This window comes from Pleurodeles waltl, chromosome 4_1 (genome assembly GCF_031143425.1).
Source record: "Pleurodeles waltl isolate 20211129_DDA chromosome 4_1, aPleWal1.hap1.20221129, whole genome shotgun sequence".
Lineage (NCBI taxonomy): Eukaryota > Metazoa > Chordata > Amphibia > Caudata > Salamandridae > Pleurodeles > Pleurodeles waltl.
Genome location: NC_090442.1, coordinates 587,736,036 through 587,756,970, shown reverse-complemented (window position 1 = coordinate 587,756,970; position 20,935 = coordinate 587,736,036). Strand labels below are relative to the sequence as shown.

The window sequence follows — 20,935 nt, the reverse complement described above, 5'->3', positions numbered from 1 at the left end:
GGGCGGATCCCCTGCCCTATATTGTAGTGGGTGGATGTACAATATGAATGACAAACCAATGGATGAAGACAAGACAGCTGGCTGAAAGCCCCTTTAAGATGGTTTGTGTACAGAAATGGGTCTTGCATTCACCTTGGGCCTCATTAGACTACTAGAGGCACAGATGCCAGAAAGACCCACACAGTGACAGATGTGGTCTCACTCTGAAAGAGCCAACTTGGCCGAAGAGTCAGGAAAACTGCATCTAATAATTAGAAGAAACGTTTAGTACTGCCTGTCCAGGACGAGATAGTGTCTTTTAAGCTATAAGAAAGAAAGGTGACCTTATAAAGTCATGAAAAGTAACCGTGATGTGCCTCCTTGATTTAAGAACAGATTGGCAACAACGTCTCATGGGGCGCAGTCTTGAGTGATCACCCAAAAGCTACCATAAGGCACATTAATCCATTAGTTTTGTGCATGAAAAGGCCCTGGGAAAAGTAAAGGAGGCTTTTCACAAATAGCGGTGTTACCAAGCATCGAGTAAATGTAAACATTATTCTTAAACTTCAAATATATTTCTTCGTAGCAGCAAATGAATACATTTTAATTAGAAATAGTGAACACAGTAAAATGTATGCAGAAACCTGAGTAAAATGCTCCTACTCTTAAAAAAGGGGTCATGATAAAAACATGTTGGAATTTCTGGCCTATATTTTACTGCTCTGTGAGAGCAAAGGGGGCACATACCTGTCCTTGGGTGTAACCCAACATTGGTTCCATCATTGCTATTCTCTTCCTATACTGCAGAGCATTGAGCGCACAATAGTGTTGTAGAGACGAAAGATGCTGTTTTCTTCTTGCATTCGCCACCTCCTTTGCAATGTCTGCTTTCAACTGTATGAACGGTAGTAGAAAATATTAAGTTATAGAAAGTGTTTTACAACAACACAAACCATAACAGATGATGTATGACGTGGGATGTTTTCAACAGCTCTAATTACGAAATAACAGAATTTTTTAACCATTCATGTTTTATATACCTGTCTGACAAAAGAATGGGCTGCTGAAGCGACATTTCAAACAAAGAGTATGTAGAAAAGGACGGGCGGTGCAAGCTGTTTTGCACTTACATATGATGTTTGAAAAGCCTGTTTATCAGACTTCTGACAACATAGAAACTCTGGCATATTCCTATGTCCAAATTTGGCATTCCACGTGTACTGCCAGTCAGGGTCTCCCATTTGGACATAGCTTAGCTAGGATCCTATTATTATTATCGAAGTCTGCATATCTCGAGAATCACATACCCTTCAAATTTAAGAGGAACTGCCCTCTGAAAATTCCCCCACTCACACGTCTACAAAATTACTTTTGAGGCTTCCTCCCAAGGTGCAGATGTGGAACTCTCTACAAACAAGGCTGGGGCTCTCCACTAGTTTCCCTCTGAATTTTTTTTTTTTTTTTTTTAAATATTTGAGAGACTAAAAGACCAATTATTGCATCCCTTGCCACTGTTGAGCACATACAAATAGTTGCAGTGAGGTGCAAGCGAAGATGTTTGATTCGTATATTTTACCACCCTCCACTTCTCCACCGGAGCCATGCCTTTAGGAGAGCCTTCATTTCCTTTGCTTACCTCCTCTTCCAGCAGCCTATGTCTCAATGACTCACCATCACTGTAACCTCAGCAGTCTTTGACTCATTGGACATATATAGTCAGGGTCATGATAATCTCTCCCCTCTCCATCCCATTCCGTCAACTGCTACTGATGTCGCCCTGCGGGGTTGAGGTATCCTTCATTTTGTTACTACTCCAGCTCGGCACACTACCATCTCTTCAAAAGCACACTTATACTACTCGGTGAAGCTAGCATGCAAGGCAGAGGCACAAGCTCATTCGCCTTTATTTTATTATGATGATGGATTTGCAGAGAAGAAAGAGCAGTATACAATGAAATTATTTCCCTTGTTTAATCAGAGCAAGGGTGCATTAGTGGACCCAACGAGCATTCAAAGGGGTTCAGCTGGTTGTGAGATGTCAACAGGCTTTTCACAAATATGTAAGCCCGTAGGGAATAATAAAACACAGTTTATCAGGTTTCTGGGGAGCACCTTAATTAGAGCAAACCACCAAAAAGATATGTTATTCTAAGTGTTTCTGTTTGTCAGGTAATACTCATGTTAGCTGTTCAATCAAAAGGGTCTAAGTCTCAGAGGAAATGGCTGCAGTAAATAGAGCTTTAAATAGCATAACCAGTTGTAAGTGATCAGTCCACACCAACTGAAGCTTTTGATACACAAACTATATTAAATTGTGATTTGATCAATGTTATGTATAATGCACCCTTATATTGTTAGGGCACATAACTGACAAACATCCAGGGTTTAAGTGTGGGCAAAGGAGATTTTGACTATATCCCAATTGACAATAAGTAAGTGAGCAAGAAACATATTATAATCCGTTATCAGAAAGGAATATGACATCTGAGACATTAGCTACTGAATCTTGGGCTCCTGGCTCTGTAAATGATTATCTTCTAGCACAAGGGATCGTTCTCTAGATAATTCCTTAGATACAAAATGGAAATACTCAAAGATTCTACCACCTGGTAAAGATTCTACTTCTACTATGCAAATGAATAAAAGAACATCGATTAGGCTGAAAAATATGGAGGTTCCAAAGGAATGTAAAAAATTCATCATGAAACCAGAGTATGTTTCCCTTGATACTGAAGACATACTGAAATGATGATGGTAATCTGAGGATAGTGTCTTGATCTATTCAGACTGATTGGAGGGGGGTGGTTTAGCTTACAAGTTTTTATTGTCTGAATGGCACGTTTTAGAACTTTTGCTACACTTTGCAATCACAGCGTTATCACATTGTCAGTGTCATTCACAACATCTTAACCATTATCAATTTTGCATACTTTCTATTTTCCATATTGCTTTTGGATTTATTGTATGCGTCTTTACATTGTTATGTCTTTTATGTTATGAAACATTAACCTTCAAACGGAACCCTATAAATATTAAGGTAGACGGCTGTCTCCCATTTCAAATGTTACCACTTGGCAAGCTCAACTGGGTTATCCATTGTGTGTTCCTTAGCTAAGCAACTATTTTCTCCTTTGGAGACCCATCAGCTTCACTTTCACTAGAGTGAGCAATAGCGGGGGAATTTGAAGTTGTGTAGGCATTAGACAGATATTTATATTACGGCGGTGTATCATTAAACATAGGGGTTTGCTGACAGTGGGGTGTTTTTTCTTATGGCACTGTGGAATTATGCCATCACTTTGTCCCAGGCCTGGATATGGCAACCTTTAACAGTGACTCACTGCCTCTCAATACTGTTGCTTCCATTTGTTCAATGCAGGTTGTGTTTGTGTTGGGGGGAGGGAAGGGTCATTTTCTATGAGGTCTACAATGTATTACTCATTGTGATGTTCCTGGGTCTTGGCATAAGGCCCACTAGACACACTTTTGGTTTTAGTAGGTCCTCTCTTACTGTAACATCAGATACTATCTCTCTCCCACATTATGTGGTAAAACTCTGCCTCCTCCTGAAATGCAAAGTTTGTATTTCCATATATTTTTACTATTTTATGGGATGGGATATATATGTCCTGTGGAGATAATTAAATTAAATTGGCTTTAGGCATGCATTTCTAGCTACTTTGGACATGTTTTTTAAATATTAAGTCCAAGTCACTATCTCTGGATTTTTTTCTCATATCTGTTTCCTATTTTCCCCTCAATTTTGTCAGTCGTTTTAAACTGTCTACTAGCGCTTCAAAAATATGTGCTACTATCTTCTGTCTGGTCCCCATTCTGAGCATTTTGGCCAATGCTTGGTGTGCAAGGAAATAGCAAATCCCCTATCAGTTCAGTGGCCTATATTTCTAATTTATGTATAATTGGACATTCCAAGAATATAAATGTACAGTATGAACACTGTGAGGATATATATATATATATCTCATCACATGATAGCGAAATTACTAACCTAATAGATTTAAATAGACAAAGAGTTCGAGCATCACTCAGTAGATTTAGCATACCAAGTGCTCCATGTCCTTATGCACTCCCTTGTCCTGTTGGTCCACACCACTATTTAACATGTCATTCCTGAAGGCACAAGATCCAGATTCCTAGAGAGAATGCATTTTAAACCCACTGCACAAGAAAGGAGACAGGTCTGATCCTAAAAATTATCGACTCGTCACCCTTCTTGATGCAGAGGCTAAATGTTATGCACAAGTCCTAAAATAAGAATTAGGGGCCTGAGAAGGCACTTTGAGATTATTACTTACCATTTTCTCAAACAGGTTTTCACCCCAACATATTACATTAGACAATGTGTTTTCACCAGTCAATCAATCAAACTACCCACTGAATGATAATGTTAATGTTTGTTACATTTATTACAGTTTAGCAATTGCAGATCGCAGTTTGCTTTGGTTCAATTTAAAAGAATACAAATGAATGAGTTGGTAATATTATAAAAACAAAAATTCGGAGATATGGTAAACACATTTTCAGTCATTGTGTTTTTGTGGGGCATGGTAATGAATAGGACACCAATTTATATTTATCTTTGGTTTTGATGTTGGCTAAGATTTCCTCTTATTATCATACAGCTTTAATAAAAAAAAAGTTCTCCTCACTAATATTTGCTTTTTCCAAGTTCGACAACAGGGCAGCTTATAAGAATGCCAAACCTATTGTGAAGATCCTAAAGGCACTTGTTTATGGCCATCAGGCATTTCCGTACAAGATGGGAAATTGTAATGATAGTCTAGAATGTAATGCGTATAGAAAAGTGATTTCTGTTCTGCACATATCCCACTTAATCCGAGATTCATTCAGAATTGTATTTGACTGAGCAGGAACTGGGCTATTAGGCAGATATTTAAAATATTTTTATCAAATCAAAAATATTATCCCTGGCTCATTCAAATCTGCTCTGTGACATTATATATCCTGAAAAGTACAACCGTAAAAATCCATGGTTTGATTGTTTTACCCCCGCCACTGAGGACCTGGAATAGAATTATGCATGGACCAAAACACTATTTATTAGGCTTTTAAGTCTCTGGTAAAGGCCCAATTAATTATACCGTCTTTTATTAAGGACCCTAAAGACTTTGAGAAAGTGAGTTAGATATGGTAGTTATCGGTACCCTCATTCAACGTGTTAGCAAGGCAAAGATATTTCGAAGAACTTCTTTAATGGACATATCATGTGACTAAGTTTTCTACTTTTTAGATTTAAACAATCAAGCATTGATGGCTATGGATTATGTCAATATGAGAGAACGTCATTGGAACACATTGTATGTTGTTGCCCTGTCTTGTTGACAAAATGCCAATATTTACTTCATAGGCATTTTTAAGAGAATAATATTGATAATTGTAAATCAGCAGTGGGGTTCTGTCTTAACACGTAGCCGGTCATTACAACCCTGGCCGACTGCCAGGGCCACGGTCCGATCACCGCCAATGTGGTGGTCTGGCAGCCACATTACGTCTGTGGCATTTGCGCCACGGTCAGACTGCCAGATCACGACTTGTAGTTGGTCTGGCAGTGCTGGCGATCCTGATCTGCCAGGGTAGCGCTGCCATGGGGATTACTAGTCCCTTCTCCACTGCCAATTACATGGCCATTTGAGCTCATATTTTCCTCTAATAATGTACTTTTTGATTGCAGTAATTAGAAGTAAATAAATAATAAATGTGTTGGTGTCCACGGTTACTCCTGGAGATTATTTTGATAATGGAGAGAATCGTTGGAACTACTGCCTTACTTGAACCATCAAACAGCGTCTTCAGGCCTTTGGTCATCATTTGACTATTTATTTGCATTTTTTCTGTTTAGTCAAACTTTTTTTGATGTATTTGTAAATTAACATTCCTAGTGTGCAAGCAGTCCTCCTCTTCTGTGATGCTTTACTGTATAGGAGATGACATGTAACCTGTAAGGTATTAAGGCTTTAGAGGTATCTTTCTGTTTGTAACTGCTATTCCTCATGAATTAGGGAATAGTTTTTTCATTTGTATACCTTGGACAGGCCCCCTTGGTTTACTGTTCAGTTCATACTGTACAGTCCTGCTCGACAATTTCGTAGTCCAATCTGGGTTCCACAAAGACCATACATTTGAAGTGACTTTATATTTTGAGCTTTGGTGAACAACTCAATGCATATAGTTGTAAATATATTAAGAAAACGTTGACTTAAATCTAAAATAACATTCTAGCAGTCACTGATGATGCATTCCCATGTAGAAGTAAAGTTCTAATGGTCAAACTGTCTTTAGATGGAAGATGTATTCTTAATCATTTTGAAGGTGTTACATCTGACACATTCTGTATCCGTGTCTTATTTTTCCATACTCAACGAGTGTAATAATGTATATATGAAAATTAATTCCACAGGTTCTAAAGAGTTGGCAAAGGTTCTGATGCATACACTAAAAACGAATCGGTGAGTGCAGCTCTACTTGTGCGAACATTCATTGTGTACTACTTTTAGAATGTTTCACGCTAAGTGTAGGATTTCTTTATATTCAATATCATTTTTAATCTTAATTTGGTTTTATTTTCTGAAATAAACTGCTTGGCAGCAAAGGACACTCCCACTTTTGTATGTAAAATGTAAAAGTCTGGGAGAAAAATCCATCAAGCTTAAGGCATTGTTGAGCGCCTGGATAATCTCCTGGGTGATTTGTGTAATATGCAAATCCTAATAACAGAATATAACATCACAGGAGCATAGAAATAGCACTTACTCAAACCTGAAAGGCATTAGTTAGGTTGATGTCTGCTGACCGATGCACATATAGCTCTTTTTGTCTTTGGAGCTGATTCTAACACCCACTATAAAGAAACCTTTGCAAGTCCGATGTGAAAGACGTCTTTGTCATGATGGTGAAACTTGTAGGATTCAGTTTTTTTTTCTGAGGAGTAATTTTCAGATCACCAGCGAAAACTATTCTGCCATGACACTAGTGACCGCAATCTTTAGTCACAATAGATCAGAGCTATGCATTTTCCTATATTCTAACAATACCTCGCTCAGCCTCAAGACCGTAGGAGACCAATGAATATGATTCAAGAAATATTTTACTCTGGTGAACCAGTGGATACCTCATGATGGATAGTCTGCATTCCACAAAAGCAACAAATATAGTGCTTGAGACCGGTTATTCAGAATTCTGTATAAAATATTATTCTGTACTGATCATTCTAAGAGGATCAACTTTAAGAGTAGACAAGGGTAAGGAGCTTAAACTATTTGCCTGGTGTAGGAAGCTGGCTCTGTATATACTATTTAAAAGTGAGAGATAGTGTGCACAGAGTCCATGGGTTCCCCTTAGAGATTGATAGTGACAATAATAGATAATACTAATGCTCTATTTGTGGTAGTGTGGTCGAGCAGTTAGGCTTATCAGAGGGTAGTGTTAAGCATTTGTTGTACACACACAGGCAATAAATGGGAAGACACACTCAAAGGCTTAACTCCAGGCCAATAGGTTTTTATATGGAAGAATATCTTTTCTTAATTTATTTTAGAACCACAAGATTCAGATTTCAAGTAAGTACATAAATTGTAAGGTACTTGGCATAGGTAAATATAGAACTTTGAATGAGAACAGTAATGTACACAGTTTTTCATAAAATGGCAATGAGCTATTTTAAAAGTGGACACTGCAAAATTCAACAGTTCTTGGGGGAGGTAAGTAAAGTTTAGCTTGTCAGGTAAGTAAAGCACTTACAAGTTCAGTCTCCGGGGCATAGGAAGCCCACCTTTGGGGGTTCAAGTCAACCCCAAACACCTAGCACCAGCAACACAGGGCCGGTCAGGTGCAGAGGTCAAAGAGGGGCCCAAATAACATAGGCGCCTACGGAGACTAGGGGTGCTCCGGTTCTAGTCTGCTAGCAGGTAAGTAACTGTGTCCTCGGGGAGCAGACCAGGGGGGGTTTTGTAGAGCACTGGGGGGTCCCAAACAGGCACACAAAATACACCCTCAGCGGCACAGGGGTGGCTGGGTGCGGTGTGCTAATAAGGTGTTGGGTTTTGTATTGGAATCAATGGAGGGACCCGGGGGTCACTCTGGCGATGCAGGCAGGGCACAGGGGGACTTCTCGGGCCAGCCACCGACTGGGCAAAGATGAGGCCCACCTGCTGGACACTCCTGCACCAGTAGTTGGTTCCTCTCGGGCCTGGGGGCTGCAGGTGCAGTGCTTCTTCCAGGCGTCAGGTTCTTTGTTACTGGACAGACGTGGTCAGGGGGATCCTCTTGATTCTCTCTTCAGGCGTTGTCGTGGGGGTGCAGGGAGGTCAGCTCAGGGTGGACACATCATTGGAGTCGCCTGGGGGTCCTCTCTGCTGTGTTGGTTTCTCTGGACACGGGCCAGGGGCGTCGGGTGCAGAGTGGTGGGGACTCACGCTTCAGGAGTGAGGTGAAAGTCCCTTTCAAGATGGTTTCTTCTTGTTGCTTTGGACAGAACCGCTGTCCACGAGAGTTTCTTGGTCCTTTGGAATTGCAGGGTAGTCCTCTGAGTTGGCAGAGGTTGCTGGGCCCGGAGGATGCATCGCTGTTGCAGGTTCTTTGAATCTGGAGACAGGCCGGTAGGGCTGGGGCCAATGCAGTTGTCGTCTCCTTCTCTGCAGGGTTTTCAGGTCAGCAGTCCTTCTTCTTGTCAGGTCGTCAGGAATCTCATTTCCTGGGTTAAGGGTCGCCACTAAATACTAAATTTAAGGGTGTATTTAGGACTGGAGGGCAGTAGCCAATGGCTATTGTCCCTGAGGGAGGCTACACCCTCCTTGTGCCTCCTCCCTTTGGTGGGGGGGCACATCCCTAACTCTATTGGGCTAAATCCTCCATGCCAAAATGGAGGATTTTCTAAGGAAGGGGTAACCTCAGCTCTGGGCACCTTAGGGGCTGTCCTTGCTGGAGGATAACTACTCCTTGTTTTTCTCATTAACTCCTCCTGACTTGCCGCCAAAAGTGGGGGCTGTTTTCGGGGGACGGGCATCTCCACTAGCTGGAGTGCCCTGGGGAGTTCTAACCCCAGGCTTGAGCCTTTGAGGCTCACTGCCAGGTGTTACAGTACCTACAGGGGGAGGTCACAAAGGCACTCACCCCAGTCTGGAAGTGGCAGGCTGGCAGAGACTGGTCAGCCTAGCAACTAGCAGTTGGGCTGGCATGCAGGGGGCATCTCTAAGATGCGCTCTGTGTGCATTTCTCAATAAATTCCACACTGGCATCAGTATAGCCATTATGGAACTGGGGAGTTCGTGTTTGACAAACTCCCAGAACATATACTCTTTATGGCTACTTACAATGTCTAAGAATAGGCTTAGACACTGTAGAGGCATAGTGCTCATGCAGCTATGCCCTCACTAGTGGTACAGTGCACCCTGCATTAGGGCTGTAAGGCCTGCTAGAGGGGTGACTTACCTATGCTACAGGCAGTGGGTTGTGGGCATGGCACCCTGAGGGGAGTGCCATGTCGACTTAGTCTTTTTCTCCCCGTCAGAACACACAAGCTGTGAAGTAGTGGGCATGTGCTGAGTGAGGGGTCCCCATGGTGGCATGATACATGCTGCAGCCCTTAGAGACCTTCCCTGGCCACAGGGCCCTTGTTACAAGAGGTATATTTTACAAGGGACTCATCTGTGTGCCAGGGCTGTGCCAATTATGGAGACAAAGGTACAGTTTTAAGGAAAGAACACTGGTTCTGGGGCCTGGTTAGCAGGGTCCCAGCACACTTTCAATCAAAGCTGGCATCAACAAAAGGCAAAACGTTAGGGGGTAACCATGCCAACAGTGGCATTTTCCTACACCTGGTAGCAGTTTTCTTCCTGAAAGCCTAAGTCTTTTTTGTCAAAACCTTACATAGGACAAATTGTTCTTTCTACTAAAGAACCTGACAGTAGCAACATATCATCACAGGTCGACTGCTGTAGGGAGTTCATATCAGGTGATATCATCAAAATATTGCAATCAGTCATGTCTCTGGAAACAAATGGACAATTTGGCAACTAACTCCAGAAGTCCTGAATACATGATTAGATCTTAAACAACTTCTGAGTCAGCTGTCTACCAGAAAATGACTTTAGAGATTCTAATGCTTACACACACAGGTGTACATGGTTAACATACAAAGTAATTAAATGGCAACTGCAATCCCAACAAACCCATCAATATCCTATAATCCAACACAAGAGAGTAAGAATCCCCAATGGCAGGAAATTTAGAGTTGTACATCCAGACTGAGCATCTTCCTTATTAACCCTGCATCTCCAGCCAGGTTCTGAAGCCCATCTGCTTGGATAGGCCTAAACTGCAGCATAGATCTGCCTACCTCTATTTTTTGTTTTATTCTCTTTGATCAAGCACTAAGAAACACCCGGGTATTAAACAATACAAGAGCTAAATGTAGAACTTAAACCTTCTCACTTAAAAAATGGTTTCATGTGGGGCTTGATATTGTGTAATCTATGGCAGAGTTTAATCAAGCTCTTCCAGCCAGGCAGTATATTCTTATTATGATATATTAAAAAACCATCAAAGACATTTCTATTTATGAAAAGTCCAACAGTAATTTTAATTGGGGTTAAAAATGGCAACCGGAAAAACATTTGACTATTGCAAGCACTTCTCTGGATAAGATACGGTACTAGTACATCTGCCATTGAAGTACGAAAGAACATGTTATGTAGTCTGTGAGGTCATGTGCAGGCTCCACACCCTAAAAATGTAAAACTTCTGAAGATGAATTTACAGCGTGCCATTTGAATACAACATGGGTAACTTTTTCTGAATAATCATTGGTCTACGTACATACATACCACTCTATGGACAATGACACCATAAAATGTGAATAAACTGTTCAATTTCAAACTATTTCACAGGTGTATTAATGAATAAAGTAAACAAATATATTAGCAACAATGGGGAATAAATAAATTCACATTTACCTTTTCATTCTCTCTTCTTTTGGGTAGCCGGCTGTACTTTGCCATTGATATGTCGTGCTCTACGAACAAAAATAGTTTTGTTACATTTAACAAGTACTTTTACATTGTATGTATCATCAATACTGAACTATTCTTCTCACGGCTGCAATCACGTTTTTTTAGCTAAACAATCACTTTTTGCTAATTTTCCCCAACCGCATATTTTGTGCAAGCACTATATCACAAAATGATTTTGCAAATGCATATATTATGTTGTCTGAGCACACAAAGTGTGCATATAGACTGCCTTGCACATATACCTTGTAATGATATTTGTGTTATGACCACCGACTCCACGTTGCACTTTGCCTAGCAGCACACTGTCACATTAGTGACCACCAACTTAATTTTGCCTATTGACTTTATTTTAGCATTAGCCACCACCACGTTAAAAGCTGCATGTATTTTTCCATGCTCACGTTATACAATATGCTCATGTGTTTATTCTGCATGTTTGCATGTTCTTTCTCACCAAGGGCTTAGGCTGATAAAAATGTACTAGAGTGATGTTTAAGGTAAGCAAGGAATGGTTTTAGTTTGAGAGGGCACCTTGGGGTCTTGGAAAATTCCCGACGTGTTCTTTTCAAAATTGACCTGAAGTAACCAGCATTTTGTAATAATAAGGACTGGGAAGAGATTTCTAGAATTCTACTCTCTGGTTTGTTTAAAGTATATAAGAGGCCAAGACCAGATGGACCAGGGAGAGACTCAGATCTCAACATGCTCAGGACGCTGAGGTGTGTCATCCTTCCTGTGAGGATAATTGATCTCTCTCTCCACGATCCATTCTGGGATCTGGCAGTCTGATGCTGATAAGGAGGGAGATGACACAGATTTACCCATGCCTCATGGTGATACATTTTTAATTCTTGTTATCTGCTTTGCATTGCAACATACATATATATATACACATATACACATATACATTTGCTGTGTATATTGCAGTGGGGAATCATTTGTACATGTTTTTATTTCATTGCTGTGACCATTTTTGGATGTGTGCTTTCTGCATGCTACTCTCCTCTACAAACCTTGCAGAGTGATTTAATAAATGTCTTCTTTAGACTAAGAAGCACATTCCAGAGACTTCTGTCAGTGCATGAGTGTTCATCTCGGTCATTGAAGCAAAATATACCTGTTCAGAACAGACAAATACCTTTTCACCATGTTGCATGCTGAGTAACTGTAATGCTTGTTCTTTAAACCCTATATTTGTCAAAGCTGCACTCACGAGTGGTGTGGGTGCAGGGACAGGGCCTGATCATATGAACAGACCGTGCCACTCGTCTACATGCTCGCACTTCCCTTATGCATAGACAGCATCGCCAACTCTCACGGTCAGATCCTTCCTATAGCTAAAGGTCTTGTTTCTGAAATTATAACCATGACTAAAAGACGTGGCCACACAGTTGAAGGTGTAAGTGCAGTCACATTTATAGGCCTCGTCCTTCATGTGTTGGCACTGGAGACGAGATAAAAACAACGGTTTCATACAACCTGACTAAACCAAAAACCACTTTTAGCAGTATAATTACATTCACATTATTTTGTATTTTTAGGAAAGATACATCTGAAGCTTATGGAGAAGAAGAGTATTGTTAGTACTTCCACTGCAATCTTCTCAGGTTGGGAAAGGCATCTGGGGTATCATTATAGTAAAACATTTCAAGGCTGTGAGCTGAGGAGCTTAAATTTGAATGAAAAAGTTGTAAATCTGGACTAGAATCACAAGACCACCAGGCTAGAAGGTGATCAAAGAGTAATATATCAGATATCATCAAAGTGGTTAAATAATCTGATATGAACACAGATGGAGCCAGTGAAATGTATGGGGGACAAAAAGTTCAAGTCACTGGTCAGTGGATTTAAGAAACACATGTCATGAGGATGCAAAAAACACCTTGGAAGGTCAAGTAGTACTTGTCTAATGAGAATGTCATTTAATTCAACAAAATCATTATCCAGTCACTACTTCCATTAAAACCAGCTTGTTTATAACATCAGTGCAAATGCAATTCTATGTATTACTCTCAAAGGTAACCACTAACTCTCTTCACTTATTAACAACTATCAAATAAAAGGATGCACCATCATCATCCCTTTGCACCGCATGTTTCTAAGCTAAACATGTCATAAATAACCTGGTTATCCAGACTACATCTCATGTTGCACATGCTTTAGCTAATGGTCAATACATTTGTAGAACAGTCTATATAATCCAATTTGATTATTGATAATATTGAATATAATATTTGTTAGGAATTAAACAAAATCGGTCTTATTCTGAAAGTAAACAATTAATGGTATTTTGTGATCCTGCTTGATGCTTTTCCCATTGCATGCTTCTTAAAGAACATAACATTCAATCAACATACAAAGGAAACCAAGATCAATTTTTCATTTAAACTTGACTTAGAAAGTGATTTAAATTAATACCTATTACAATATAAGTTCAGTCCATTAGCTCAAACTCTGAATGATATACATAAACAACTAGATATACACCACGGAGAAACAGAAAAATGTGAACTATGGAGGTCTAAATTGACACTTTAGATTACAAAGTAAAAATTCTGTATAATTAGCAAGAACACTACATACACAAGTGGCGCTCACACAAGGGTTGCACACCCTCCTTCGAATTGAGCAGTGATTACATAAGAAGGAAAACCAGGAAGTCAAACCAAGAGTGAAAGACCCATATGAAGTGAATGATGAGGGGAGTAAGAGTTAAGACAGAGGTACTCACAAGAAAAAGCAAAAATAATACTGAGAAAATTAACAGTAACTTGGTACAACAAACAACACGTTAGTACTAGTGCTTGATAAACAGCCAAGCACTTCCAGTTGCCCTTTTTTAGAAACTGTCAGGAAAGATTAAAGACCACCTATTGAGTGCAGTGGAAGAAAATTGAGAAGCAGACATCCTAATAATCAGTTCTTAAAAGCTAACCAAATTTGAATAAAACGTTTTACAAAAGGCGCATCTTATGTACTTGCAACTTCAACAACATGTTTTGAAGTTTATAGATTCATGCCTGCTTCTTAAATTTTTTTTTTTTTCTCAACTATCAGGAACTAAAACATGGGCCCTGATTTGTAGATTATAGTTAATTCAAAAAGAAGTTGTATTTTGAAGCACCAACTAGTCCATAAAACATAAGGAGCTAAAATCAATCACTCACTATGCAGGCTGTAGACAAGGGAGGTGTACGTGTCATAATGGACATAGAATTTTCTGAAAGCATAGTCAACCAACACATACACAATGAATCGACTTGCCACTAAAGATTGATCCAACAAATTAATATTTACATATCTGTTAACAGTCCTCCCAAATATCCATAAACATTAATCAGACCCTTCAGGCACATTGATCATTTCAAGAACTACTAGATACATTTTTGGATTGTTTTTCTACTGCCAAAACTGCAGGACAGTCCAACACAAATTCAAGATACAACAAACTGTTTGAAAAATTATAAGCAATACAACTTGGTGAGGGTAAAAAAAAATATTGATGTTTTTACACCCCTATATACTTCTACTCTGCACAATGAAGGAATGGAACCTGTGGAATTCTTTCTCCTTAAAAGAGAAAACACCAGATGGGAACAAGACATTTATGTGAAAACTTTTGTATCATTTTGTGCTACAGTTACTTTTAAATACAAAATGTTTTTATCTAGAGGTATATGGAACCATGATGGGTTCAACAACCACATGGAGTACGAAAATATCTTCAAGTGTAGATTTGAAGAGGAGCATATTCTGGACAACACTGATTGAAGCAAAATACTGAGGACATTTCTGAGAATTACAGATGATATATTTTTCTAATTGTGCAAGTAAACAAACAAGGCTACCTAGAGAATATCACACATTGTAGGATAATTTACAAGGCTGAGGTGAATGAGAATTAATTACCGTTCTTGAATGTACTGATAGGATTAAGGAAGGAACCTGGCAAAGTACACTAAATACTAAAGAAACTAATTGAAATACATTCCTTCATGCAATACGCTTAATCCAATGAGTCTTAAGGTCACCTTCACTACTCTCAACTTCTGGGAATCAAAACAATAGTTTCACATCAATTAAAATATCAGCTTCAGGAGAACAAAATGATACTTGTATTGAAGAGACAGTGTAATGAAAATGTAGCCCGTGCACAAGTGACAGTAAGAACACAAGACAGAAGGACATTTTTAAAAGAGACACCTCAAGCCTTCAAGCAAGAATTGTCTCTTCTTGTGATTAAATACATTACACAGTGAGAAAATCCAGAAACCTATATGTAAACACAGGAAGCTAATGAGGGATGAAAAAACTGTGGTAATGTGGTAGTGGGTGAACGCGGCATTTTATGGAATGCGGGACTGTGCGTTCCATGGAATGCCGTGGTCGCCTGAGGGTTTGTTGGATTCAACTGGTATGACAGTTGGGTCCAACGAGATTCGTCAAGAGGCTGAATGTGTTGCAGCTCTGTTTCCAAACAAACAAGCATATTCAAGACTTTGCTCTGACTCCTTATTCAGGGAGTCACTACTGCATTCTTATTCACAATCGCCCACCTTACACACTGTACCATTACGTGACTCATACGCTCTACCAGCCCATTGCATTGGGGATGGTATAGAGATGTTTTCACATGTTTAACATCTCCTGATTTCAAGAAACATTTCACCTCTTCACTCGTAAACTGGACCCCACTGCCTGACAACAGGAACCATGGAAATCCTTCCCTCATGAATACATATTTTTTAAAACACAACCACAGTTTTAGCATTTGGTTCACACACAAATTCCACTTCAGACCACTGTGAATAGAGGTCAACCAACACCAATGTATAACAGCACTGGTACGGTAGTGCATAAAACAGTCCAACTAAATCTATTCCCACCTTTTCCCAAGCATAAGAAAGGCACTCAATCGGTTGTAAAGGTGGTTTCCTTACTATATAACTTTTATCTGAATTAGCACAAATCCTGCAAACATACTCATCAACGTCTCTGTCTATTGAGGGCCATCAAAGGGTTTGCCTCAATCTACGTTTTGTGAACGTACCTCTCAAATGATCCTCATGTGCTAATTGTTTAAGCCTTTTTCTTAATCCTACAGGAGGTACTAACTTTTCCAATCTGAGTAACAACCCGTCTTCTACTGACAATTCCTCTGCTACTTTCCAAAATGGCTGCCATCCTGCCTCTACATTCTTCTCTTTTGGCCACCCTTTAGTGCAATATTTGATAGTTTGCTTGATAACTTAATCAATTCCATTTTCAGTCCTCCATTCCACTTCAGTTATAGCACTCATCTCCTGCACATCAATTGCTGCAATCAGACAACTTTGCTCGCTCTCTTCATCCTCCACATCATCCTTACTAGTTGACGAGTTCAGGGACAACAAATCAGCCCTTGTGTTTTTCGCTCCCTGAATATGTACAATGACAAAGTTGAAATGCAAATGTTTTGTAGACAACCTGGCTATACGAGGGGTTTGATCTTTAATCCTGTCTCCACTCAATATTGTGACTAATGGCTTATGATCAGTTTTAACAGTGAACTTGGTCCCTCACACGTAAGGTTTGAATTAGCCCACCAACACGCCAAAAATTATTTTTCAATCATCGAGAAATGTGTTTCAGGATCCCCAAGTGTTTTAGGAGCATACACGATAGTGTGCTGTATCCCTAATTCATTTTGCATGAGCACCGTTCCGAATCCATGATTGCTGGCATCAACAGTTATACAGCACGATAATTTAGGATTAAATGGTTTTAATATTTTGGCACTCACTAACTGTTGCTTAATCCACACAAATACCTCCTGACACTTGTCCTCCCAGTTAAACACCATTTATTTTTTTTAACTATCCTGTTAACACCTTAAAATGAGAAGCATAATTTGGCATGAATCATGAGTAATAATCACTTAGTCCCATAAATTACTTCAAGGTTGTCTTGTCTGTGGGCGCTACTGTATTTATGATAGCATCAACCAATCCTGGCCTTGGTTCAGTAACATACCCCGACACAGTATGGCCCAGGTATTCCACTCTGTCTTTAAGAAATTCAAACTTTGCCATTTTAAGCACCACTCCCTTCTCCTGGAAAATGGCAAATACTTGATCGAGAATCTTATTATGCTCTTCCACAGATTTAGAAAATTTCAGAACAACATCTTGGAAGGCTGCACTCCTTTTAACAGTAGGTAAGTTGGTCTCTGGAAAACTTTGGTGGCTGAAGCCAACGCAAATGGCATTTGGCAGTACTGGAATGAGCCCACAGGTGAAACAAATGCAGTATAGTGTCTCGAACCAGGTTCAAGGACAACTTGATGGTATACAGAGGTGAGGTCTAATTTGCTAAACCATTTCACTCTATGTATGAGTGCTAACAAATCTGTGATCTTGGGAAGTGGATGGGAATCTATCCAAATAGCTTTGGTCAGGATGCGCAGATAAATACAAACCCTCAACTTCCCACCCCGTTTGCGTGCAACCACAAGCGGGGAAAGCCAAAGGGAAGACTCAATAGGTTCTAGTATTCCTTTCTCTTACAAGCCTTTTAATTCATTTTCCAGATCATCCCTTACAGAGAAAGGAACACTGCATAATTTGTGTTTAATAGGGATAGACCCTTCCTTGACTTTTATTATATGGCAAAACCCCTTGATGTTACCAACCTCCTCAGTGAAGACCAATGGATACTTCACTTTTCATTGTTCTACCTGATCCTCACTGATGTCTGAGACTTGATCTCTGGTTCCTGTTCTCAAAACCATTTTGCATAGTCCCAGATGGAACCAACCTAAAATTGAAAGCCCTTTTATAGCTACATAAATGTTCCCAAATATGGTTCTTCCTCTGAACACCATTGTTTCTTAAAAAAAACCCTGCTAGGTCTATTCTTCTACTTTCATATGAAACAGGAGCCCTGTAGTGGGTTCTAACTCTCTGCCTGGCCAATTTTCATGTAAAAGTTCCTCTGTAATCCTCATAATTCTGGCTCCTGAATCCACCAGTAATTTTCCTGTTTTGTTTGTCACATCAATGTACGGGTCTATACATTCTGTTGGATCACCTGTTGCAATGACTTCTTCACTAACAACAAAGACCATATCCTTCAAATCATTCTGTATTTGTTCAAAACACCTATTGGACTTGTCTTCTAAATCCTCCAAAACTACAATAACTCCTTTACCCGAGTTAGTTTTAGTACTCTGACACACTTTGGCAAAATGTCCCACTTTATTACAATTTTGATATGTAACCCACTTTGCAGGATATGGCTTCCCCCCAATACTATGTGTGAAATTTCCACAGCTGAAACAAAACTTTATTTGATTGAAAAAAAATATACTTTTGCCCATTTTCCCCACATCTCTGTTGTCTTTCAGTCTATTTTCCTTTAAAACATTGCTGTCCCTATTTTTTATCACACTAATCATTTTCTTTTCTTCTAACTCTTTTACAGAGATTTGTGATGTCTATGCTTTTTACAATACGTAACATTTCTTCTAATGTGGGATGAGCTAAGTACAACAATTTTTTCTGTATAGTTTTATTTGTGCAATGGTTGATAAACTGATCACAAACTAACTAGTCTGTAAAATTTACAAATATTCATTCTGCCACAAGCCTCCTTAGTGCAGAGACATAGGTATCCACGTTTCTTCACTCTGTAATTGTTTCTGCATGACAAAAATAATGGCATAGGACTACAATACTAGGCTGTACATCAAAGCTTGCCTCCAATTTCTTTATTGCTTCTGCATACTCGTCAGTTGGTTTACCCTCTTCTCCTTGAATTACAGGTAAGTGTTTGAATATGGAACGTCCTCCAAACCCAAATGAAATCTAGAAGCACCAATAGCCCCCAAATACAGTATGTTTGAAACGCGTCCAGCCAGTTCCTTCAAGTAAAAGGTGGCTCACCTGGGCTTTCTAAAAATGGAGGCGGTAGATTCACCGACTGCATGTTTAATGAAGTAAGATCACAGTGTGCCGTTCTTTATTGCTTGGTTTTATTTTCCAGGCCGAGTAATTGTGTGACTCACACCTGAAAATGCGCTTACTTGGGATGTGCGTGTCACTTTTAAAACATCTGCATTTGCGTGTCACTGTTAGTAATCCAATTAGTGTACCATAGATGTAGTGTGCGTGTCACTGTTTGTGGGCATGCTCTATATCACTGTACAAGTGTTTGTGTCTGTTGCTGGCTAAGTTATGTATAAAAGTGTAGGAGTGTCCATATCACTGTTGATGAACACACTCTCTCTGTGACATACGACGTGTTTGATGCAATGATTATGTAAATGTACAAATGTGCATATCACTGTTGTACAAGTGTGAATATCACTGTCAATGGACACACTCTGTGAACGATATACAAGTGTGCGTACCATTGTTAATGGACACGCTCCCTCTGTGAAAATACGAGTGTGCGTATCACTGTTGGCTGACACACTGTTTATGTAAATGTACTAGTGTGCATATTACTGTGAAATATTGATGTAAGCCTACCACGTTGTAGTTTGATCCTTTTGAATCTGCTCAGGCGACCTTGGCATTCCATGGTACGCACAGTCCTACATTCCATCGAATGCTGCGCTCACCCACTACTACATACTACATTACTTCTCCTCTTACATATACAAAACAATCAAGGAAGAAATGTTACAATAAAACTCCCACCCATGGAATAAGTCTATCTACAGTAGCATAGCAAAACAATAGGTTACATTTTAACTAATACTTACATGAGAAGAACTAATTTAGGCAAACAAAAAACAAATAACAAAAACCACAAATGAAATACCATCAAATCACAATTTTATCCTCTTGTGACTTGGATACATAACATCCTGGTTGGAAGGCAAAAGATAATATCAATAAAGCACAACCTTAGCATAAATCCTTAACAATCCTGGCAGGAAGGCAGCAGGCCAAACTCAAACTGTAACTTAAATGCATTTCATGAACTGGTTATGTTGTAATTCTGTAGGGGGACAGGACAATTATTAACAAGAAAGAAGGAGACTTCTAATCAGCAGCTTTAGGAGGGCGGGGGCGGCGGGAAGCACACACACACACACACACACACACACACACACACACACACACTCATTCTTTAACACACAGACACGCATGCATGCACATCCATTAACAACAGTCATACCATTCAAACATGCACGCATGCACCAAACATTCATTTTAAAAGATCACACACACTCATTCTTTCACACACACACTCACGCACGCACATTCATTAACAACACTCATAACACTCAAACATGCACGCGTGCACCAAACATTCAATTTAAAACATCACACACGCACACTTACCTTCAGCCTCCAGATCCCAGGAGGGTTGGGACTGCTGGCTTCCCTCATTGGCTGACCAGCAGTCCCAGCTTCGTCACAGTGAGACTGCTGCCTTCCCTCATTGGCTGGCCTTAGGTCAGCCAATGAGGGAAGGCAGCAGTCCCAGCTTTGTCACAGTGAGACTGCTGACCCCACTCCACTCTGTGACGAAGTGTCTAGGCATGCTGTCTCTTATCTGTGGGCTTAGAGCACACCCACCTCTTGTAATTCCTTCCTTTGTGTGCCCTTCGAAAATCCTTACTTTCCTTTGGGCAATTGCTTATATTTGGCTTTCACTTCCGGCCATTTGTCTTATGTTTGTGCACTATTTTTTTCTATTGTCGCTCAGCTCAGCCTCGGGGAGCAGCAGATCTAAGTGCTGTACAACCCTGTATGTGAGCCTCTTGTGATTGCACAAACTCACTTATCCCCCAGATAAGACTGTGCCTACGCCTCTCACTGGGGCGCCAAACACTGTTTCTCATATTTTAGCACATACGCCCGTGGGGTCTGCATTTTAATACATAAAGGTATACCATTCATCTTTCATAAATG

The 20,935-nt window shown here is 39.9% G+C and overlaps 1 protein-coding gene across 2 annotated transcripts in view; it reads right to left on the bottom strand.

The window, feature by feature from the left end:
• Positions 1–20,935, bottom strand: part of APPL2 (adaptor protein, phosphotyrosine interacting with PH domain and leucine zipper 2) — a 512,959-nt gene that overhangs the window by 178,470 nt on the left and 313,554 nt on the right. For both annotated transcript variants that reach the window (XM_069228970.1, XM_069228971.1), the window contains exons 7-8: positions 10,974–11,032; positions 730–876 (exon numbers count right to left, since the gene is read on the bottom strand). In XM_069228970.1, coding sequence (XP_069085071.1) covers positions 730–876; positions 10,974–11,032 — 206 coding nt within the window. The remainder of the gene's footprint in view (positions 1–729; positions 877–10,973; positions 11,033–20,935) is intronic.